General features: G+C 51.4%; 9 protein-coding genes across 9 annotated transcripts; 5 read left to right on the top strand and 4 right to left on the bottom strand.

Moving 5' to 3' along the window:
* Positions 1 to 262: 262 nt before the first annotated feature.
* On the top strand, positions 263 to 2,111 carry ALTATR162_LOCUS7416 (uncharacterized protein; the record flags this gene model as incomplete). Its single annotated transcript, XM_043315044.1, has 2 exons — positions 263 to 1,457; positions 1,504 to 2,111. The coding sequence occupies 2 exons, from the start codon at positions 263 to 265 to the stop codon at positions 2,109 to 2,111; spliced, it is 1,803 nt and encodes a 600-aa protein (XP_043170979.1).
* A 229-nt stretch (positions 2,112 to 2,340) lies between these two features.
* On the bottom strand, positions 2,341 to 3,489 carry ALTATR162_LOCUS7415 (uncharacterized protein; the record flags this gene model as incomplete). The annotated part of the gene is made up of 1 exon (XM_043315043.1): positions 2,341 to 3,489. One exon carries the CDS (start codon positions 3,487 to 3,489, stop codon positions 2,341 to 2,343), a length of 1,149 nt encoding a protein of 382 aa, XP_043170978.1.
* Positions 3,490 to 4,471: 982 nt separating this feature from the next.
* Positions 4,472 to 6,716, bottom strand: ALTATR162_LOCUS7414 (uncharacterized protein; the record flags this gene model as incomplete). Its single annotated transcript, XM_043315042.1, has 3 exons — positions 4,472 to 5,620; positions 5,671 to 6,528; positions 6,579 to 6,716. 3 exons carry the CDS (start codon positions 6,714 to 6,716, stop codon positions 4,472 to 4,474), a joined length of 2,145 nt encoding a protein of 714 aa, XP_043170977.1.
* Positions 6,717 to 7,142: 426 nt separating this feature from the next.
* Positions 7,143 to 7,604, top strand: ALTATR162_LOCUS7413 (uncharacterized protein; the record flags this gene model as incomplete). Its single annotated transcript, XM_043315041.1, has 3 exons — positions 7,143 to 7,166; positions 7,272 to 7,455; positions 7,540 to 7,604. 3 exons carry the CDS (start codon positions 7,143 to 7,145, stop codon positions 7,602 to 7,604), a joined length of 273 nt encoding a protein of 90 aa, XP_043170976.1.
* Positions 7,605 to 8,394: 790 nt separating this feature from the next.
* On the bottom strand, positions 8,395 to 11,057 carry ALTATR162_LOCUS7412 (uncharacterized protein; the record flags this gene model as incomplete). The annotated part of the gene is made up of 4 exons (XM_043315040.1): positions 8,395 to 8,712; positions 8,763 to 10,418; positions 10,469 to 10,861; positions 10,959 to 11,057. 4 exons carry the CDS (start codon positions 11,055 to 11,057, stop codon positions 8,395 to 8,397), a joined length of 2,466 nt encoding a protein of 821 aa, XP_043170975.1.
* A 1,361-nt stretch (positions 11,058 to 12,418) lies between these two features.
* On the top strand, positions 12,419 to 13,288 carry ALTATR162_LOCUS7411 (uncharacterized protein; the record flags this gene model as incomplete). Its single annotated transcript, XM_043315039.1, has 1 exon — positions 12,419 to 13,288. One exon carries the CDS (start codon positions 12,419 to 12,421, stop codon positions 13,286 to 13,288), a length of 870 nt encoding a protein of 289 aa, XP_043170974.1.
* A 364-nt stretch (positions 13,289 to 13,652) lies between these two features.
* Positions 13,653 to 14,428, top strand: ALTATR162_LOCUS7410 (uncharacterized protein; the record flags this gene model as incomplete). Its single annotated transcript, XM_043315038.1, has 2 exons — positions 13,653 to 13,777; positions 13,825 to 14,428. The coding sequence occupies 2 exons, from the start codon at positions 13,653 to 13,655 to the stop codon at positions 14,426 to 14,428; spliced, it is 729 nt and encodes a 242-aa protein (XP_043170973.1).
* Positions 14,429 to 16,125: 1,697 nt separating this feature from the next.
* On the top strand, positions 16,126 to 20,055 carry ALTATR162_LOCUS7409 (uncharacterized protein; the record flags this gene model as incomplete). Its single annotated transcript, XM_043315037.1, has 4 exons — positions 16,126 to 16,788; positions 16,836 to 17,871; positions 19,225 to 19,288; positions 19,344 to 20,055. The coding sequence occupies 4 exons, from the start codon at positions 16,126 to 16,128 to the stop codon at positions 20,053 to 20,055; spliced, it is 2,475 nt and encodes an 824-aa protein (XP_043170972.1).
* A 702-nt stretch (positions 20,056 to 20,757) lies between these two features.
* Positions 20,758 to 22,218, bottom strand: ALTATR162_LOCUS7408 (uncharacterized protein; the record flags this gene model as incomplete). The annotated part of the gene is made up of 3 exons (XM_043315036.1): positions 20,758 to 21,554; positions 21,615 to 22,115; positions 22,167 to 22,218. 3 exons carry the CDS (start codon positions 22,216 to 22,218, stop codon positions 20,758 to 20,760), a joined length of 1,350 nt encoding a protein of 449 aa, XP_043170971.1.
* Between the last annotated feature and the right edge of the window lie 1,032 nt (positions 22,219 to 23,250).

Here is a 23,250-nt window from a genome sequence, read left to right as displayed (position 1 = left end):
CTACTCCAATGACAAGAGTGGGGAGGCGGAAACATCCAAATCAGGGTCGGGATCAGAAACAGCGAACAAGATATGGCCAACAACATTCATACAAGTGTTGCGCGTAATGATGGTGGGTCATGTTCTGGTGCGGGGTAGGTAGTGGTTTCTCTTTTCGGGACGGGTAGACAACGACACACCTCGTCGACATCTTGCCTAATGTGGGTTGCTCCCGCCAGTTGTATGCATTGAACTACTTACGATCCGAAGAGGTTACTCGACTATGGAGATCGTATGGCAATCGGGCGAAAAGGCACCGAAGAAACGGACAGCTGCAGCATGCCCAGCTTGTCGCGCACGCAAGAAACGGTGCTACCACCTTGAAGACCACGGGACCAAAAGGAAGGAGCGAGTTTACAGAGCAATGAAGTCAGTCCAAAGACCTCATCCAGAGGTCGACACCCGCGAATCTGACCCAAGTCCCGGTCGTGTGAGCGAATACAATCCTGAATCCGTTCTTGCAGCTCTATCAGAGGATGCCGAACCGGGAACAAGCGATTTGGCACAAATACCTCATCCGGTAACATCGCGGCCTACCCCAAAAGCTATAGCACCTAGTTCATCTGTTGCATACGAAGCACGACGCAGATTGGTATGGTATAAACAACACAAGATCCGCGCGGCGCCGCCGAACTTATCAAAGTCGTATCGAAGGTATCTACAGGAAGAAGGGGCCTTTACTGCTCTACCCAAAACAACGACAGATGGTCTCTTGCCTTTGTACAATTCGACATTAGACGACCTCGCTCCCATTACAGATGGCGCCTCCGTGTTCCGCGACCACAGCAACGGGCAAGCGTCTATACACTTGGTGAAGGCAATGTGTCTCGTGGCCTGCAAGACGAAGCAAGCGGCCCCTTTCCTAAGATTGACAGATTCCGGCCCCCTCCTCGAGCCTCTAGAATTTGCATCAAAGCTACTGGCCGGGCTAGATGCTGCTATCAAAGCAGATTTGGAGCCCGACCGCATCGTCAAGATCCAGATCTTAGCACTGATGCATCTGCATAATGATGGGCTAGCTGGCATAGATCGCGCGTCTAGTTGTCTTTCGCAAGCCATCTGCGAAGCTTGGTCCATGTGTATACATTTGAAGACACCTGGGAATCCCAATGACGAAGAGTGTAAATATCTATGGTGGTCACTTCGAAACTTTGATCGCCTAGGTAAACCCATCATGGCAGCAGGGCCTTTCTTCATCGATGATGCGGATATTGGTGTTGATCGTATAGCACCAAGTAAAGACAGTTATCGCTCTCAAGTCATGGCTGTGAGCCTGAGGCTCGGAGATTTGATGACCACCGCAACCAGGGCTTACAAAGCTGGCTCCACGACCGCGGTGGATGGCTGTTGGGAGTTTCCATCGCTCTCGGAACTCACAGGCGGAAGCAACTTTGATCAGTTCCACATGTCACATCGAGGTAAGACCCTCCTCAACTTTGTCCTTCAATTCGCTCAAGGGAGTAGCATACCTAGAGATATGGTATCATGTTGCTGCCATGCTATCCTGTCGCTATAGTGGGCCAAACACCATACAATACAATCGACGTCTTGCCTCGGCGGACCAAGTGCTCGAAATTGTCTCTCGGGAAGGGTGCGAAGGGCTTCCTCCACTCCCACTAGTACCATACGCGATGTCCATGTCCACAACGGCCATCTACCGCGCATTACATGATGGCGAAAGAGAGATATACAAGGCAGGAGAGGATCTTCATCGATGTTGCGACGCACTAGATGGACTTAGTCAACGATGGACTAGCGTGAGAGGCGTGGGCAAACTTGCAAAGCGACTCTGCAGACTCATAAGCGACGGGACATTGAATGGCTTGCGAGACGTACACGGAAGTAACACTTCAACATCCGACAGTACAAGGGTCTCAACCCTACCTATGTTCGCTAATAATAGTGTGATTACGAATAACCCGGGGTTCTCGTATAGCGATGAGACATTGCAAAGGCAGCTCAATGAGATATGGCCAAGCTTCGATGCATCCTACCCTCAGATGGACTGGGCTTTCCAGGATTACGGCTTCGACATGGAATTCTCCGGTCCGTTCGACGACCTGCCATCTTGATAGTAGAGATAGTAGAGATCGTAGAATGAAGGTGGAAATTACTACAATCTACAGCTTCGGCACCTCGACCTAACTGGGAGGGCAGGAATAAAAATGAGACCCACACACTTTCCACAAACTGCTTGGTTAGGAAGGAGTTGATGGGAGATGAGATAGAAGTCATGCATAGGATGTTAACGTGCATGCGTACCTATGCGAGACTCATAACTTCATTGCTTGTATGTCTTACTCATATCGCCTGACCAACCGGTCTATTACCCAAAAACTCGCCATTCTGCCCACTCCAATTCGCCTGTCCATTCTCTACACTCGGCGATCTATATGCAACATACCCCTGCTGCTGACTCTGCCCTTGTCCCTGTGTATTTGCAGTACTCCCTACATTCCCCAAGTTCAATCCATCTCTCTTCCCAGCGTCAAGTTCACTAGGCGGTGGCATCTCTCTGCCGTCGATTTCCCAGACATTGGCGTTTGTCGGCATCTCGTTACTTTCCGGTATTTTTGAGTCAATATACTGATGGTGTTGGGGTGGCTTTTCCTCGGAGTATCTGGGTGCGGGGGTCGAGCTGTGTAGAGTGTGTCCTGCGGCTGTGGCCCCGACTCCAGCTCCCAATGCTGCTGCGCCTCCGAAAGTTGATGTTGATGCCCATGGTGGTTGACCTCCGGGTGTTATGGGCGATACTGGAGACATCATTGTTGTCGGTTGTGTTGAGGACAAGTCGGTCTGCGTAGGGAGGGTGGTTGTGGTAGGGTACGCGTTTTGTTGTGGAACATGGGCATATGCGCCGTTTGGTGGTGGAGAGTGTTCAGACGACGAAGATGCTGCTGCACTGGCCTCCTTGTCGTTCATGGCTGCGGTTCTAGACTTTTTCTTCCTGTGGCGGAGGAGAAGGAGGATGAAGATGCCAATCAAGGCCAGAGCTGCAACGCCTCCTACTACCACGCCGGCGATTAGGCCCGTTGATGGGCCGGAATTTGAGTCGGAGGACGATGCCGCTGCAGCGGAAGAACTCGATGATGTTGGTACTTGCGATGCAGTACTTGAGGCGTCGTTTCTTGTTGAAGATGCTCCTGTTAATGTTGGTCCAGTACTCGCTGTACTCCTCGCTGTACTGCTTGCATCCCCTGTTGCACTCGTAGCGGTAATTTCAGCCGCAATGCTCGTCGGATTCGCAGGTGTGGGTAAAGCATTTACCACACTACCCGCTACACTCTCAATGATAGCCGTAGGCACCGCAACACCGTTGCTTGAGAGTACTGAGGAAACATCGCCAACGATACTGGATAGAAGATCACCAATTTGTCTATGTTGACGCTGGTGGTTCCGCTGTACTTTTTCTGCGCCAATGCTACCGGCTGCACGGCAATAATCGCTCATGTAACTCTCGGCGCTCCAACGATCTGGCTGCGATGCTGAATTGGACGCATAGTTGTCAAAGCATGAGACGCGCCATAGGTACTGTTCGCACAGGCACGTATAGTCTGGAGTCGGAGTGGTATTGCAGGGAAAGTAGCCCTTGACCGCCGATATGCAGGATGTTATCGCACTAAATTTGTCGATATCAGCAAGTAGTCCAACCCAACAATCAATTCGCAATCGACAAGGTGTAATTACATCTGCTCATGGTTCCCACCCTGACCAGTCGAAATAATGGGCCATCGCAACGCCGGTACAAGTTTGAGTAAGGCACCAAGCATCATCACCTCATCAAGAAGCGTTGTTGACGAAAGAACGGACCCGGTTGGAGGGACAGCACCGTCAACGCTTTAACATACTAGCCAGGCCCTAATTCTATCAGGCTTGTGAGGTGGCGGTAAAAGGACCTGCTATTCGCTAATCCTGCAACGGCAGAAGCGGGGACGACCGATCCATCTATGTAACGTTTTGTTCCGAGCACCCGTCTCGCGATAGGAAACCTGTTGAATGCGATGATGTAGGTGTGGAGGTGCGGCGTGCAAGTGGCGGTGCAAACCAGGGGTTCCTTGAAGTCTAACTGGTGGGGACCAAAAGGTGTTCCCTGATCCAGACTTTAGCCTTGTGCGCTAACGGGCCGCCCTGATGACATCGCAACGTGGAGATGATGAGTTTGGTCATGATCACCGTTTGTGGGACGAGAACGCGACGTGCTAGAATAATTGGCGTGCGCAATTGTGTAACGAGAGTTGCTGCACCGCCACGCCTGGAGTGTTCTGGGACGGGCACTCTGTATGGCATTCCGAACTGTGATACGTGGGGTATGGTAGAAAGTAAACTGCCGACTCCAGAACAATGCTCCGCTGAAAAGAAATGGGTATTGAAGCACTGCCACAACCGTTCTCTAGGCCTTCAGAGCGAACTTGGAGAGGCGTTCGATAGGACCTCACTTCCCGTTGACACCATCTCCGTGGCCCTCCAACCGGTTTACCAGCCTCTTGACGCCACTCCACTCCTCACTACGTGTCTGTACACCTCCAAGGTCATCACCCACTTCGAATACGGTGACGACGCCATCCATGCCACCCACGGCAACCCTGCGTCCCTCGTTCCTCTCCCATGCCAACTTGTTGAGACTACGGTTCATGTAGCCCAGACCGGTCGGCATGTTCGTAAACGCGCCACGCTTGCCGTCACTAGGCTTCACCGATTGAACAGGCACCTCGACGTCGACGTTGATATCCCAAACTTCGAGACTTCCTGCTCCATCCACAAGCGCGAAGACCGAAGGCTTGACGGGCGACCATCGGACATCGTAGACAAGATCTTCGCGTGCAATATCAAGGACAGGTGTGACTTGTTGCGTGGCACCAGGAAGTGTGGGATTGGTAGCGCCTGTGGCAGCTGGTGGACGGACCTTCCAAAGTTTGACGCTCCAGTCAACACTTGATGAGAGGACAAGGTCACCTAGATCAATCTGACCCTTGGCAGGATGGAAGTCGAGGCTCATAACAGGTGCGGCATGGCCGGTGTATTTGACGCGACCATCTACACCTGCCTTCGCGCCGGCTCTGTCATAGCGATGGCAAGGGTAAATAGTGCCCTCTTCTGTGCCGGCGAGGAAATAGGTTGGATCTGACTGAGGGAAGGCAATGCTAGTCACCGCCATATCGTCAGTCTTCGCTGGTGGCGGTGATGTCAGCTCGAGGAACTCCTGGGGTTGTGACAGCATATCGACGGTCCATCCGCACACAACTCCGTCCGTGGAACATGAGATGATGTTGTTTGCGTTCTGGGTTCCAACAATGTCCAGCGAGTAGACCGGATGTGTATGACCGGAGCCAGTGAGTGGCGTCTTCTGCACTGGCGCAGACTTCGCGCGGGTGTCCCAAAGCAACACTTGTCCTGAGTATGCGCCTCCGATGATGAGGTTGGGATGGAACGGGGAGAATTTCGCGGTGAGGATATCAGACTGAGCGTGGAAAATGTACTCAGGTCGATCGTGCATGTGCATATTCCAAACTTGTACAAGACCGTCTGGGTCGTGCGGAGCGGACGGATTCTTTGTGTATGACGCAAGGACGAGTTCTGGGAACTGCAAAGTTTGTCAGTATTATAATCGCGAGACGTCGCCTCAGTTCGTACCTTTGTAGAGAACCCTAGATCCGAGATCATTCTCTTCTTGCTCCATCGCTCATCCCAGAATTGTGCAATTTCCTTGATCCGCCGACCCTTCTTGCCTCCGCTGGAGCCATAACCCTCGTCATCGTCGTCGACGTCTACACCACCAATTGCGTAGTCTGCCAAGATATCATAGTCAAGTTGTTGGTCGAGCGCTCGTTCCAACACTTTGGTACTGCGCTCGACGAAGCCAATGAAGTCTTCCGAGTTCTCCACAGCCGTCAATTCTTCGTTTGTGAGTGTCTTGAAGGGAAAGTTCTCGTCTGAGCCTGGTTGCGGTGCACCCTCCTCAGGTGCTTGTTGGACAGCTTTGAGCTCCTCCTCGATTTCCTTGCGCAACTGCGCTCTAATCTCTTCGTCCCTCTCCTTCTGCCTCCGGCTCAGCCTCTTGCTCTTTGGTGACCGCGTTGGGCTCTCGTTGCGCTCTGTGTCACTTCCCCCAACTCCTCGATCTTTCGACGGGCTCCACTCTATGCTTGCTTGTACACCCTTGCTGTATGTGATGATTTCCTTCTCCTTCTTGACCTCGTTTGTGACGACGCCATCAGTCTCGTAGACTGTTGCCAGCGGGCCCAGGGAGAGAGTCTGCATTTCTCGGTCCACCATGCCGGTAGGCGCTTGGAAGCCGGAGGATCCTTCATTGTCGCTGCTCAGTTGTCCTGCGCTGACTACTGAGGTCGGTCGGGTTGCTCGTCCAGCGCCTGCTGGAGAGCCAGGCTGTGTAGAGCCAGGCCTACTTTCCCCAAGAATGCTGTTGATGAGGTTGGTGACATCGGTCCTGCGGTCGAGGTCTTCGCTGCGTCTTGGTGTTGGTGAAAGGACCTGATATGTCAGTCAGTCACTGGTGAGACGCACTTGAGCAGGCGGCTTACTTCTCCTAGTGGGCTGCCAGTCATGGATTGCCTGCTAGCGGATTCTGCCTTTCTCAGTTCCCTCTGGCGCTTCAATTCGGCCAATTTGGCCTTCTTTGCGAGAATCTCATCGCGCCGTTGCTGCATTGTGGACTCCATGGCGGAGACGTGGAGACGTGGAGTGTGGGATGTTTGGTCGAGTATGTGTCGAACTTGGTCGTGCAAGACGTAGGCGGGTTTATAGATGTGGAAGTTGTATCCTCTCCACCTCAACTATCCCCAGACTATACCAAGTGCAAAGTAACTAGAGGCAGGCGCGTCGGTTGTTGCTCAACGTCGCGCCAAGCTGTGGTTCAGGGACGAGGGCACTAGCTCGCAGCCAGCGATCCCGACCAAATCTTGCGCCAGGTCCAACCTCAACTTTCACAGCTCAACGCCCAACAACCCGCATCCGCCCCGACGCCCTCGTCACGACTCTCCGGATCCCATCCAGCGGTGTAATTTCCATCGCTCATCCGGAATATCTGCCATTGGACATATACGAGCCCGATAACGACTATCGCAAGTCCTCGCACGATCCTCACCATGTCCACTTCCGTCGGTGTCAACGTACGCTATGCCCCTCGAAGCGGTTGCCAAGGTCTCTAACACGGCCTTGTGGGACTTTTGCTAGCTCTAGAGATGGAACAACAAGGCTAATGGTGGTATTTACAGGTCCTCCGATGGTCCGCACTCGGATTCGGCGTCTTCTACGGTGCCTACCACCAGCTCTCATTATCCGCTGCCGATAGGGCAAAGGCCGCACAAAAGGACTGGGAACACAAGGAGGCGTTGATCAGGCAAGCAAAGCAGCAATGGGCACGAGACCACCCCTCAGAACAGCCAAAGTCATCAGGAGGTACGTCAGACCGACGACACATGTCAAAATTCGCAACATGGACATGTGGTTATACCAGTCCAACATATACTGACAGTCCAACAGCCAAGGCAGACCCGAAAGACCCCAACGCCGACCTCAACACCCTCCTCGGCATAACCGACAAATAAGCGCATCGAGAGTGGTCCCGTTTCCTACGTTAGCATGGGCATAATGCGGCCGTTTCCCATCAAGCCGAGAGGCGGCTCGGTGGGGGAGAGCAGTCAACAGTGGTACGACATCTACGAGATACCAATCTCTTGTACTATGTACCTTTTGTACAACATAGACGTCGAGTTGGTCACGTTTTCAATATACATGCTTTAGTTCGATCTCTTCATTTGCCGTCAGTTCGACACGTCAATGTACAAGTCAGCGTGCTCGACTCCAAGCAACTAATTGAATAGTCTCTCTGCCCCACTCATGCAAGACTACCCTAGTACTCAACAAAGCACTGCGAATGCCATACCCGTCATTTTCAGATTTTGACATTTGAGAATCATCCCGGTTTTGAGTAAGGAACGGTGCTTATCTTGGAAGACGATAGTTGTTGCCAATGGTATATTCTATACATGTATCATCTCCACCCCCCCGACCCGCCATGGGCAGGTTCTATGCTACACAGACCATCAAAACGCGCAGAAAGGATGAAAAGCGGAGCCTCAGAAAACGCCCTGCAACCCTTGGAAAACAAGAAGGGCAACAGAAGAGTAGAAATGAAAAGCGTTGAGAAGCGGCCAAGGACAATATTAACATGAGGGCGGCCGCCTCCATACGCTTTGTCAACCTTCGCCCCAGCCCGAACGTCTAACATGACCCTGTAATACCAATCGGATGCGGGGCGAAGGCTGTATAATCGCACATTTTCAAAACCTACAAGGAACCCGTGATGATTCGTTTCATTATCCAAACACCTATCTCTTACAAAACCTCGCCAACAATCTTGGCTGCTTCCTTGTATGTCTTGAGCAGCTTCTCGCACTTCTCACGCTCGGCCTTGATGGTGTCGTCCTCGTACAGGAGCTCTTGGAACAGGTCCTCCTTGTACAACGTTGAGACGAGCCTGTTTTGTACAACATCTTTCGAGTGATTGACGAGGAGATGCATAATGGCCTTGGGGACCTGATCAGCGACTGTTTCCCGGACAATGTTGAAGTATGACGAGATGAGGCGGCGGATGAGCTCGGTTTCGAGGGCTTCGCGTTCGGTGAGTGCAGGTGCTTGCTCGGGGTTTGATGGCTGTCAGATGTTAGCGTATGGTCGTAGTGACATTTGGAAGAAAAACTTACGAAGCCGCCTTCAAAGTTATCTGTTCCCACACTTGGACTTCGGGGAGGGCCGCTCATGGCAGCGCTCAATGGGGCATCGTAGTCATCGGAGTCTGGTGGCATCATTGCCAACACGTGGGCAGGCTGCTTGTTGTCTCCTCTCCGGATGCTCTGCGCAAAGCTTGGCTCACTATTTTGGCTGACGTGTCGGCTACCTGGCCGGTTGTCGAGCGCTGCTTGTGCTGCCTGTTGCGGGTTGGCGTATGCGTTGTTGCTGTCTTTGCTGAAGAAGTAGTTCAGGAAACTGTCGCGTGCAGTACCAGGAGGTGACCGGTTGCGGTTGTTGAGCGCTGCTGTGGTGCTCTGAGAGCCGTTCATCATCCGCCCGACGGCAGGTGACATGCTGCGGCTGGTTTGTGACTGGTGTTTCCGGAGAGGAAGAGCTTTCAGGGTCGCTCCCTCGCCTCCCTCGCCCTCCTCAGAACCTTCTCCATTCTGACCGTTCTGAAGTTCTTTTATCCTCCTCTGTTCTCGCCTCTTCTTCTCGGCCTCCATTGCAATCTTCTTCTCCCGCTGCTCCTTGTCGTTGATTACAGATGACATGGCGGCAGCTGCTCCAAGGAAGTTGGGGTGGTTTGTGTTGATGTATGCCCTTTGGATGTCGATGAGAGAAGCGACGTAACCAGAGCAAGGGCCAAGTTGTTCTCGCAGAAGGTCCGAGACGACTTCAATGAGCTTTCCCTGAAGCCTAGGGTATCTCGTCAATTCGGTAGAGCCACAAGTGTGGCAGATCTTGATAAGTTCCTCGTATACGAGCTCCACACAACGTTGACTGGGTATCTCCAAAAGCTTGATCTGAGGCTTTACAAGGAGGTCGAAAGCCAGTTCAGGCACGAACAGACTGGGCCTTGGACCAGTCGAGTTGCGAATGGCCGTCCGAATGTCCAATACGGAAAGGTTTTGGGTGGGGTCCACTTGCTCAAGCGAGTTACCAAAGACTGAGTTGAAGATGTAGTAGATACGAGCACCACCACACAGCTCCTTGGTGGAGATTTCAGTAGAAGTACCATCGATGGACGAGATGAAAGACGAGGCAAAGCGGGTCATGAGCTGCAGGATAAGCGAGCCTCGGTGCTCCTTTCCAGTGAAAGCTACATCGCCGTAGCTAGCAAGCTCTTGTTGTGTCTGACCCATAAGCGTGTTGAGGCGTGCCTTGATGTCTGGTAACCTATCGCGAATGTGGGCCATGAGGGTCTGGTTGAGGCTTTTGGCGAGCAGCTGAGTACCGCATCGGTTTGCCATATTCCGGTACGCAGGGTGGTGTCGGAAGAAGTCTCGCTCGGCTTGCAGGGCATCGGAAAGCGACTTGTTGCCCTGGATGTCTTGTTGTGACCGGTTGACAATACCAATGAAACCGAGCTTCAGAGGGTATACACGACCAGAGAGAATGTCCATGGCGTTGGTACCGTGATCCATAAGATCCAGCTTTGTAAGGACACCGATGGTCCTCTTGCCCATGGGGTCGACATGGCGGGCCAACTTTAGAGCCTCGGAGTTTACGAGATCGACGTTGGCGGGGGAGACAGCGAGGATGACACTGTTCGGCTTCGCAATGTACTCGGTGATGAGGTTTCGTGTCTGCTTCTCAATATCGGAAGGTTGGTCGCCAATGGGCACCTAAGGGTGTTAGCTCCATGTTGGTGGCAGAAAAAGTTGCCATCACCAACCTTTGTTAAGCCGGGCAAATCAACGAGCGTCAAGCTGAGGACGTGCGGCGAGTAGATCTTCAGGTTGATCGGTTGCCTGTTGATGCCCTTGTTGTTTCCTGCTATCCTCGAGGTCTCGTTCTCGATCTCGCGCTTGACGTCGGCGAAGTCGTAGAACCTCTGGCCGGGAATGTGGAGAAACTCTCCCCATTCTTGCTGGCCAGCTACGCTTGCTGGTGTGTGGGGTACGTGAACTTCATCGTCGTCGTCTTCGTCGCGTTCGCTCGGGAGGTTGATGAGTTGGAGGATGAGCGGCCGGCGTGTGACGATACCGCTGCCACGAGGAAGGAAGTCCTTGCCGACGATATTCTCGAGTACTGATGATTTTCCGGACGATTGTGATCCCACAACGACCTGATCGAGTTAGTGGGATTCTGATTAAATTCGACAGAGCTTTGTAAAATCTGCTCTGCGTTCACCGCATTCTCTTCTCTGGCTGGGGCGCACGTACAATCTGGGGTAAATCTAGGGAATCATTTCCAATCGTGTTAAAGACCAAATCTTGCAGCCTGTTGACAATGTTGAGGAGCTCCTCGCCCAGCGACGCCATCGCGCTGGTGTTTATGTGTGGTTTCTTCGCTCCTTACTTAAAGGGTCCGAGTTGGTGTTGAACAGCCAAACAAGACAGCGGAATGCTGTACGGGCCAAATGTCGTCCTACGGCGTGGTAAAAGTGTTGCACTGTGCAGATGCAGGATCGGCGAAGTGAGTGTGGCTGATGGCGGCTTCGTCGGGGTCCAGAGGCTCGTGATGAGAGTGCCTTTGCTGCAGCTCCGTCGTCACTTCGCTTGAAAGTTCCAAGGTTTGATCATGGCGCACGTGACGGCCAGCATGGCAATGCACCCCACATTCAACATTCACATGTCTCCTTAATCTTAGTCCATATTGTTCATTCCTTTCGCATAAAGGGGAAGACACCCTCAACTACTTCGCCAAGCACACGCGTTTTGTCAAAGCAAACACGAGGCTGCTGAAACTGACAATCTTGGTCGCGAGCCCTGCGAACGCCACCACACGTCGATGCATGCGGCTCGGCTCCAAGGCTGGACACGGTACACAGGAGCTTGCAGCAAACCGTATGTATAGTGTGCACACGATCAAATGAGTAACAAGACGAGCTTTTCCACCACATGGGCAGCGTCAGCAGTGCCTGGTGATGCGCAACCCGTGGCCAGCATTAGACATACAGAACACGAGACTGGCTGGCTGGCGTCGTAGTACAGTTGGCACAAGAATCTCCTAGAATTCTTCGAGGATATGTGGACTCTACCCTCCTAGCATGGCCACGTATTATCGCATTACCTCTGGTAGTCCAGAAAGTACCATGGACACGCTGGCGTACACCGTGTACACTGGATCGCGCTCGGGTATTGTCGGACCCTCGGGGATTCCCTTGTAGTAAGGCGACGGCTATCTATCAAGTACATCAGCCTTATCGCTCTGTAAGACGCGGCCAAACGCGACAACACCAAATTATCAAAGAAGATCCCCAGCTCGTATCTCCGCATCCTGGGGAATCCAATGTGATCGTCAGGTCGGTTCGACGCACTTTACCGCTAATTGGAAAGGCTGAAGCAGCTTCCAAGTCCCTACGGAACCACATCTCCGCATAAGCTGATAGGTAGGTTTACACTGCCCTGAGTGAATCATTGCCTTACGACTAAGCTTCCTTCCGAAGGAAGCCTATCACAATGATAAGGCCTGTTATCAAACTCACCGCAAACAAATGAAGCAACAGCGTTCTCGCACCGACTACAAAGGTAAGGTGCATTCTTTGTCATTTGCTCTAATCTATTCAATCATCCTCACCACACCTCCACACTGTTCTTCTGCTCTGAATCTATTCTGGGTATTCTGCCGCTCTCAACTCTCAACTCTCACCTATCTCGACCTCGCCCTCTCCGACGGCTCCATGGCCTCGGAGTCCCTCATTCTCACTACCACAGAAGAACAGCACAAAGACGTCACAGTGGGGACCATCACATGCACTGCACCTATCCCATTTGGAGGAGACGAACAATGGCTTTACCTACCCGCAACCAAGAAGTTCGATCTATCTCGCGGGTCGCAGCAGAGAATGGTCTTCGAGTGCGATGAAGAAGATCGCAACCACACCGGCTTCATGATCGACCCTGGTACCTCGGTCTTGATTGTTGTCGACATGCAAAACTACTTTGTTCACCCAGTTTATCGAGATCACGCAGCAGGCATTGCCGCCATTGCACCGACACTGAAAGTTATTGAGAGATGTCGTAAGGAAGGGATTCAGATCGCCTGGCTCAATTGGGGAATCAGTGACCATGACTTGAAGAAGATGGCACCTGCTATCCAGCGAGGCTTCAGCAAGAGTCTAGGATGGCACGTCGGGCTCGGCGCCCAGCTACCCGATGATCAGGGAAGGTGCTTGTTCAAGCGGACCTGGAACGCCGAACTCTACGACCCTTTCAAAGCAGTCGCTCAGCCTGGCGATTTGTTCTTTGACAAGACGCGCATGAGCGGACTCTGGTCTGAGAAGGAGCCTCTACACGAGTACCTCCGTGCATCCGGCAAGCAAACCCTACTTTTCGCTGGCGTCAACACCGACCAGTGCGTATTCGGCACCGTGTCTGATGCCTACTCCTACGGATGGGACTGTGTCCTGATCCGCGACTGCACAGGCACGATGACGGGCCGAGGGGCTCAGGAGCTTGCCGAGTACCAAATCTCACAGAACATGGGGTTCGTCACCACCAGCAGCGCTTTCTGTGAGGCGCAGATTTGTGACCATTTTGAGGGTTGCTGATTCAATGGCACCCGTCTTCTACGTTGGCGGTTTCTTGTTCTTGAGCGTGTTATCCGAATACCCATAGAGCTACAGTCTAGCAGAAATATATTTACATGACATCTGTATGAGTCGTGTTGTTGCAAGGTTGTTGTTGCCCAATTACGTCGTAGCTGCCCAGACCGTTAGTGGATCTGCACAAGTTGAGGTACGGATGACGCACGACACTGGGGTGGAGATCTTTCACCTGAGGAACTACCTCACGCGATAACGTTCTTCTCAATAAACTGCACTTTCCACCCAAATACGTCTGCAGCGTACTTTGAAGCGACAGTCCAGACAGTAGCATAATTCTTGAATCAATATCCAACAGTTCGCCAATACGATGTTTTCTCGGGTTTCGATAGGCCTGACTTGCTTGATGCAGCTATGCGGAACAGTCGCGTTACCAACTGAGCAAAGACCATTATTACTCAACGGTCCCAAGAACGTCCAGGCTGTTCGAACCAAGTAAGGAAATTCATTCACTCTATATGTACTCCACTAATTTGCTACAGACTCCAACACGCTGAGATAATTCCTACGGTCATTGACGATTTCCTACCTAGCCTTACACTCTCCGTTCTCTGGTCAGATGCCAAGGCCAAACTCGGCAACACAATCGATCCAGAAGATCTTCAAGAACAACCCAGCGTCGTCCTTCACGATGACACGAGCCCCAATGGAATACACAGCATGTCTGACATGAGCTACGTCGTCACACTTACAGATCCGGACGCGCCGTCCCGCGACAACCCAAAGTGGAGTGAGATGTGCCACTGGATTGCTTCCAACGTCACTATTGCGCCAAACACATTCTCGATCCTACCCCTACCAGAATTCGGCCTCACTGAACAAACCGAGTCGACTGATGGCGGTCCGGAAGACGTAATCGAGTACAAGCCTCCTGGTCCACCGCCAAAGACGGGCAAGCATCGCTATGTGTTCCTTGTCTTTGTGCCCAAGAATGGAACGACTGAACAGCTGCATCTGAGTAAGCCGGAGGACCGTCAGCATTGGGGTACTGGAAAGGAGGGTGGTGGCGTGCGAGAGTGGGCTGAGCACAATGCTCTGGTGCCTGTTGCTGCCAACTTCATCTACTCGCAGAACGATAAGCAGTAGACGCGTATCGTTGTGCTGACTGGATGCATGGAATGCCGAGGGCACATGCATCTCTATTAGCTATTTCTCTTATAATCTTTCTGCAAGCGGCGAAGGAGTTTTGTTGGTAGCGTACATGTAATGTTGATACCAGGATTCTCGTAATGAATGCACATACCCAAGCCTTCTCCACATCGATTGCATGCTATGCGTTATCGCAAAGACAAAATACTTGCGCCATCTTGATGGGCAGAGCGAATCTGTATTGACATTGCCGGCAAGGTGCGTCGCTAAGTAGCCCTACGGATCGTGAAGCTTGTGGGGCGACAGCTCCTGCTCCGGGCCGAACAGGTTGCACGCACCCCGCGTCTTCAACCTCACCCACAAACGACCCGCGATCACAGCCGGTAATGTGATTCTGTGCCACGCACGCATGCATCATCTTACCACGCCATTCAGGATTCCGGTCAAGACATTCAATTCGCCAACTGCATCGCCAATTAACCGGACGAGGGATGCGACAACTCCAGAGGACCCATATCAACCGGCCACGCAGCCAATACTGGTAGGGCCAACATAGGCCTACGCGCTCGAGACGACGATGGGTCAAGTCTACCTCCACATACCCCGAATCACGTATTGATTAGCCTCCCTGGCCCTGGGACAATGAATGCCATAGCTCTATGGACAACTTTCGATGTGAATCCCCGTCTTTCGCATGTCCGTAGCGATCACCTTACCTGCAACAGACTCTCCTCTCCATGAAAATCAACGAGGAACTATGGATTCTCACATCTCGACGAGCGGCATTCTGTGAAGCGGCCGAGGCGGTGAACATAACGGTCGAGCTCTAATCGAGCTGGTTTCGAGGCTCAACACCAACGAATTGTGAGGGAGTTGCTGGGTTGGTCTCCATTCGCATCGTGACTGAACGCATGCATTGAATTGCCACATGATACGTATCTATTATGCGAACGTCATGCACGACGCACTGGACGAGGGTAATGATGTTCGCCAGCCGACTACGCACGGCAATCACGAGCTATAGATTAAACACCCTCTTATTTCTATCAGCGATAAACAGCCCTCCAATGGCCCGTAACGAGTACGACTTGGACGAATGAGGATAACACAGGATGCACACTATCCTCGTACCGATCAGCTCTTGAAATTCCGAGTCGGCTGTGCATGCGCGCTTATCAGATCATCTAGGCGCGTTCGCTCAGTGGTCACAATTTCAGCGCGGCACAAGCCAGGATGTTGATGTGTTGTTGCGATACGCTAATGTTACTTACGCACAAGGCTGGGTGTGCCGAACGAGTGGAGTAGGTCGACATGCTCTCTCACCGGTGAATGACACTCGAATGCTGCCATGGCTATGCTCTGCAAGCCACCAGTGAGTTAAGTGAACATCAACATACTCGTTGAAGGCTGAGAGCGTAGTCACATCATGATTGGACTATTTCCAGGGTCGACGTTTGTTTCGACTTTCCGATGTCTGCCTTTGCGGCTGCGCAGTGCTACCTACTTAAATGCCGCGGATGGCCCTGTGTCATGAGAACAAGCCAGTCATCGACTACGAGAACTGACCTCTACTTCAAATCTCCACATATTCTACACTACTTCGTGTACATTTCTGCAACGCATTCCGCACTGCCCAGGGCTGTGTCGTACCACGTCATCGTTGTCCAATCAACAAATAGTCGCCAAGTCTAGCCATGCATGGCCAACAGCAGTCTTTTTCTTCGTCGACTCACCGGCCACAATCGGATTTCTACGATTCCCATACGACGTCTTCTGACTCGGAAGATGATATGGGTTCAAATCAAGAACGTGGGCTCTACGATGCCATTTCCGAAACACTAGCATACAGTGTATTCTCGCAGAAGTATTTCCTTCCCCACGACGACTTCGAAACGCTGGTCACCGAAACAGCCATTAAGGAGGAACTCGATAAGGCCATGAAAGGAGAATATAGCCCATCACTTGTCGAGTATATTGCTACACATGCACGAAAAACGTTTGCTACGTTGGTCGTCCAGGACAAAGTTCTTAAGGCTGCCAACCTTGAAAAATTCAGATTTGACGACAAGTACCTTCCTATCGCTGTGGAGGGATCATGTCTCACTTCTCTCAACGGCTTTTCAAGAGATTCATCCGCCTGGAAGTGGTTTTACCGGTGGAAAAAACAGGAGAAAGACGGTTTTTGTGAGAAGCAATGGATATTTCTCTCCCAAATCTTCAGGAGTGATAGCACGATGGAAGATCTACACCAAGACTGCCGGTTGCCGTTTATCACATGTGATTCTAAGAGCGAGGGGGGTAGTTTCAGCTTGCTGCACAAAGCTACCATACACCATGCTCACCAAACCGTCAGTGCAGTCAGTATCTCCATCTTGAAGTTCCAGGATCTTGCTAACTTCAACAGGGCAACCTCGTCATCGCGATCAAAGAACTACGAGATAAGGAAGTTGGGGCCGACCAGAGAGAACTTGTTGCCTTAGACATGGCGCGGCAGTTGAAACATCGACATATCGTAAAGTTTGTCGGCGGCTTCAGACAGGGTTCTACCAGGCAAGGCCCCACAAGTTACCTGCTCTTTCAGTGGGCAGACGGAGGCAACTTGCGGTCGTATTGGAGCGATGAGAACAACTGGTCTCGAGATGGAGATCTTATCAGTTGGACTACCGAGCAAATAGGAGGACTAGTTGCAGCACTTGATGAGTGGCACAACAAGCCATCACCAATTACATCCAACGGCCGACACGGAGACCTGAAGCCAGAGAATATTCTCAGATCTCTAGGACCGCAACGTGGAATGTTTCAGATCGCAGATCTGGGACTGGCAAAGGTACATTCACTACCAACAAATGCCCGAATCAAACCTTCAGCAACTCCAGGTGGGACATTTCGATATAGACCACCTGAGGTCGGCAGATTGGGTGACCACCACCGGATATTCTCTCGGTCCTACGACATGTGGGGTATGGGCTGTATCATTCTAGAGTGGATCATCTGGTTGGTTTATGGCACTGAAGGGCTCAACACATTCGACGACCAGGCATTTCCCGATGAGTTCGATACGTTCTGGTCAAGGGAAAGCCAAAGTCGTTCTATTAATCCAGTGGTGGTATCTTGGATCAAACACATGAACGACACATGTCTGGTAGACGGAGAGCAGTGTTACAGTATTGCTCTACGTAGGCTTCTCCTTTTCGTGAGAGACAGGCTGTTGGTACCAGATTCAGCAGAACAGGACACAGCCGAAGTGTACCAACAAACCATAGACGGTAATGAAGTACCGATATTCGTCACGCCTGCTTCAGAGGTCAAGGTGGTATCATCCACCTCAGGGAGAGCAAAGAGCAGAGAATCATACGAAGCGCTTCAAGAAATCGGTTCTATTCCAAACGGCAATCCACACTACATGTACAACCCAAATGTTCACATGAGCGGACCAAACGGTCGGGTTCCACAAATATCGAGCAAGTCAATGATGCTTTCTCCGACATCCAACTCTCGCCAAGAGGTGAATGGTCCCCTCGGCAATCGATGAGCAAGTTTCTGATGTCAAACCATCAGCAGAAATCGCGTGATCTGATCCGCTTAGACTATCAGCGACAACGGAATGGTGGAATAGCCAACACCAAAAATCCCTACGCAATGCCTGGTACACTGGATGTGTGGATGACACGCTTCGATAAACTTTTCGCAAAAACTGTCTTCGGTAACCTCGATAAGGAGGAAATTGCCATGCTTGCTCCAACGTATCCTATTCTGACCCCTCTATGTCAGGACTGTTCGAGCACGGAAACCGGGGTCTTCTCGAGGAGCTCATTTGTAGTATCCTACGAACAAGCCCAAGCATCTCAAACGACATGTTCTCTATGTGCTGTCTTGTACAAACAAATGGACAGTATGACAGGAGATAACAAAAACAAGATGGTGCTGCAAGAGGGGTCTTCGCTAACCACTGCAAGAGGAGAGCCTCCCATACTTTCGCTGATAGTAGGCCCGTCCCCTGGTAGGCTGTGCATTTCATCCTTGGAGACCAATATTAATCGTGGACGTAGGTCTGAATCATTTCCCGGATACTTACCAGAGAGGTTTCCCCATTCTACCAACCCCTGGAAGTCACATCCAAATCAAGTTATTAAAGAGATGGATCAAGTGGTGTGATCTGTATCACGAATGCAAGCCAACCGAGGTCGCTATGCCTCGTAGACTGGTCGACGTTTATCCAAGAGAGGGTTGCAACAGCCACGGTCGTGGGGATTCGAATATACTTCGTCTAGACTGCAACATCATTAGGAAAGACAAAAAATATGTGGCTTTGACACATCGGTGGGGCGACCCAGCATTGCATGGGAATCTCCATTTTTTGAGTAACGAGAAGCTCGAACGTTGGCAGAATCACCTTGATCTAAGAATTTTACCACAAACCTTTCGAGACGCAGTAAAAATCACTAGAAGCCTCGGTATTCGTTATTTGTGGGTGGACGCGCTATGCATAATTCAAGATGACGACGCGGATTTGCAGGCTCAGATTGGGAAGATGGAAGACGTCTTTAGGTGCGCGTACGTTACGCTGTCGGCGACATGTGCGACTGGGAGCGACGATGGCTTTCTGCGAACGGAACGCAAACCAAGACGCCACTATCCGCTTTCTTATGCCAATCAGTCTGGTAGCGTAGATATGATATATCTGTGCGATCCGATCGATGACTTCGAACGCCATGTAGAGCAAGCTGCATTGAGTAAAAGAGGATGGGTATTCCAAGAACGAGCGTTGTCTCGGCGTATTATTCACTTCACAGAAGTTCAAGTCTACTGGGAGTGCGGAACGGGGATCCGATGTGAAACTTTAACAACGTTGTACAAGTAAGCGTCATGAAGCCCTCTCATACTATGGCAGTTAAGCTCACTATTGCACCAGCCACAAAACGTCTTTCCTCTCCGATCCCCAATTTCCCGATGCTATGTTGAAGCGATACAAAGGCATGCGCATCGCCTTCTTCGAAGAGATATATGAAAAGTATTCTCAACTCGACTTTACCCATTATACAGATAGGTCGTTAGGCATGGCCGGAATTGAATCACGGTTTGCAAGATTGTTCGGAAAGGCACAGTATGGCATCCTGGATGATCCGACTGAGTGCAGCTATCTACGTCGCACTCTCCTTTGGCGACGTGCAGACCTGACCAAAGTGATGACCAAGATCGACTATCCACCCAACAGACGAGTTCTCTCATGGTCATGGATGGCGTTAATGGGCCCCATATGCTTCATGGATATACCTTTCGGTGTGGTTAACTGGACTCCTAACCTTGGATCACCCTTCAATGACTGTGAAGATTCCGATGACACTCCTGGAGCTCTTCGTGGCGATGCGAGGGACTTTTTCAAGCAACGTAACGATCGCCTTTTCTTCGATCGACACAATGATATGCCCCCACAGGCCCAACTTAAATGTATGGTCCTAGGTACGCAGGATATATCGAGTGGCTGCCTCTTGACGCATTATGGTCTACTTGTCGCTACCACAGGAGAGGGCAGTGACGTCTACGAACGAGTAGGAGTCGCCACATTCGAGCGAGGCCAGGATTGGATGGTTCAGGTAGACACTAAGCGGATAAGCATCCTGTAGAGTAACTCTTGCTCAATCCTTTCGTATCCCCGATGTTTAGCACCATGTCTGATCGTGGAAGACGGTCTGTCTTCTTTGTTTGGCTATGAAATCTCAGAGTGTGGAAGTTGTGCCGATGCAATGACCCGTGTACAAACTTAAGATGATATAAATTACGAATTATTGGGTATCATAACATACTGTGTTGATGTACGCTCTTGGCTTCATTCTCTCAACTCCCTTATGATAGGTTTCAAGAAACGTAACGGCGGACCGACTGACCATGGCAGGAGCCAGGTGCGGACCGAGAAAAGTGGGATTCAGTAAAAGCTCGGAAAAGGTCCGTCTGCCAACCACTAACCCCAAAACCTCTGCATCAAAGACATTTTTGCGTTTCCTAGTCCTTGAATGAATAGATTGTACAAGTGCAACCGCCATGCTCCTTGACAGATGTTTGCGGAAACACATCATTAGGTACGACAAATACGAAGTCGAACCCAATGATATTAGCAAAACGATACTAGGAGAAGACGAATAGTACGAACGGCGTCACGCACTGTCAGGTTGACGACATGTTTATTTCAAGAGGGACAACGATGGATCTGACTTAGGGCTCTTGCCCATACGAAACTACCTGCCTAAACGTCCGGTCGCAAAATCGGCCACCCTCTTCCTCTCTTCCTCATACTTAGCTGATCCGACCAGCTTGTTCTTCTGAGGGTCCTACAGAAACCCCAACCCATTGGCTTCGTACTTAGCCACCCGAGCTCTGGCGTCTCGATACCGGCGGTCCTTCTCGTCGGCAGAATCCTCATCCTCAGCCCAATCGCTAGCTGAGGTGGTTGTGGCCTTTGAAGGCTTCGATTCCGTGGATGAAATGGGCGGGAATTGCTCTGGCCCCGTCTTCTTGGAGCCAGTTTGTTTGAACGTTTCTGTGATCTTGTACCCAACTTTCTCCGCAGCCTGTTGTTCGGGGGTAGGGATAGGCTTATCGTTAATCAGAGCTTGATCATACCATGCATTGAGCTCCGGTGGTGCTGCCTCTAGAAACTTCTGTGGCTTGAACACGTCCCTGTTAGAATACACGCGCGAGCGACCTGCGTACTTGGAATTCGGATTATCTGGTGGCAGATAGGGGCCTCCACTGGATGCCAAAATCTTGCTCATGAACTCCTCCGAATGCCATCGCTGCTCGATAGGTTCTGGGACCCAATGTCGGAACGGACACAGTTCCCAGTTCTGGAACTCACAGTTCCCATTAATCCACCCCTGGCAGTAGCCGACATCCATAGCTGGTGTGCCGCCGTACACTGCAGGATTCAACCTGGTTGCGACTGCATCTTCGCCTTTAGCGTTCTTGATGGTTTGTCCATCTTGCGAACCACTCTCGTATTTGGCTGTCTGCGACTTCGGCTGGCCGGCATAGTTCTCCCAGCGAGTCCAACCCTCGCGGATGAGCACGTTATCAACAAACCCGCTCGAGGGAGGGTTGACCCTGCTATATGTGCCCTGAGTCGGGGCTGGCTCTTTCTTAGCTGGCAGACCGTATGCTGGTGGGACTCCAGGGCCTTATCTGGCACCTGGCTGCGCTGCCTGTCTAGGAACTTGTGCTGGGTTCAGGCCTGGCAAATGTGGACCTTGGGGAGTGGCTGCTTCAGGCGCCATGGTAGAGCTGCGCTGTAGCATCGTGCCAAAGGTCGGGGGTACTTTCTTGCCTGGCTGTGCTGTCGGCGCGCTCTCGTTCTCTGGTAGGGGCGGGCGCGCCCTGTACGAAGGTGGTGTGAGCGGCTTCTTCTTTCCTGAAGAGGCTGGCTGGCTGTACAAAGGCGTCCTATCCACTGAAGGCGCGGCTCCCGCTATGATCTGATCATAATACTTGCGACTGGCGGCATCGATGCGCTTAATGCCTGCTCGCATGATCTCGCGATAGCGAGCGTGGTCATCCGGATACCTCGCTAATTGAAGCGACTTCTCGGTATCCAACATGGGTGCCACAGGCATGGGATTGCCTGCGAGAACATCAGCCACTAACTGGGTATAGAGGCTAGCCAGTCCGTTGAGCTCCTGGCGAAGCTGGTTTACTGGAGTCTGTTAGCTGATCATCGCTATACGACACTCGTGGGAATAGTTACGGATTGGGTCTTCAGACCCAGAAGGCCGAAAACCTCCGCTACTGCTCTGCATGGTTGTAGAGTTGATGCTGGTGTTGGTGTTGGGGTGAGGCTAGTGTGGAAGCGGTCGGCGATCATCAAGGTGGGATCTGCGCCAAGCGCCATTGTTTGCTGAGGTGAAGGTGACTCCAAACACATCCCCACTCACCTCTAGGGATAGAGTATGTACTGAAACTTGTCGTTTACCACATTTAGGTGCTTGTGGTAGTTTAGGCAGTCTTACGTTACTCGATGAAGTCTTACGTCTGTACTTCCAAGGTTGACCGCGTTAAATGGCTACCTATCACTGCCTTCGTATGTACCAACAGAGCTCTAGCAGCACTACAAAAGACCAAGACAACATATCTTCCAGTGTATTCTAGTACCAAGAGTCTTTTGGTAGCCCCGTAGTAGCTTGCCTCGCTTCACTCGTCGTATGTGAGTTTGCGATGTGTAATAAATAAATGGCACTCATTAGACACTGCCGCCACATGTTCGAACTTGTCGTCCGTTGAATAGATCTGAGCATGAAGTGCTGGCACGTTTCCAGTGTCACTCAAAGGGTGGGGCTGCTGGCGATGCTGGAGATATAGAAACACGAGGAATAGCCGGGCCGAACAGTACGGCGGTGGTCACTGAGATGCCTCATACAGTAACTTTACTCGATGTCGCTAAAGCAGTAGCATTCCGGGGTGGAGAGTTATCCGAGGACACGAAACTTGTAGGTAGCGCTGGATTCGTAAACGTCGTTGGTGCAGGAGTCGGAATGCCATTCTTATGAAATAGTATACCCGGTGGCTGTCCCATCGATGTTGAAGAAGCAGTCACTGACAGTATGACTGGCAGAGAAGAACTTGGGCACAGGATGATATTCATGCACGATGACTGAGAAGATAGATCTCCGCTCATGATCAAGGGATGCGCGTGGGTGCTGAGTGCTAGCGGAACTGTAAAGAGGATATACATGAAATGCGTACGTGCTGGTTATCTTGATAATATTGAATAGTAGTAGTTGTAAGCTTTCCACAGGAACTGGTAAGCCGTTATATAGATCACGTTTGCCCGA

The sequence above is a fragment of the Alternaria atra genome (genome assembly GCF_907166805.1).
Source record: "Alternaria atra isolate CS162 genome assembly, contig: 28, whole genome shotgun sequence".
Classification (NCBI taxonomy): domain Eukaryota; kingdom Fungi; phylum Ascomycota; class Dothideomycetes; order Pleosporales; family Pleosporaceae; genus Alternaria; species Alternaria atra.
Note: the sequence above shows the minus strand (reverse complement) of the source record. Positions and strands in the feature narration are given on the sequence as shown.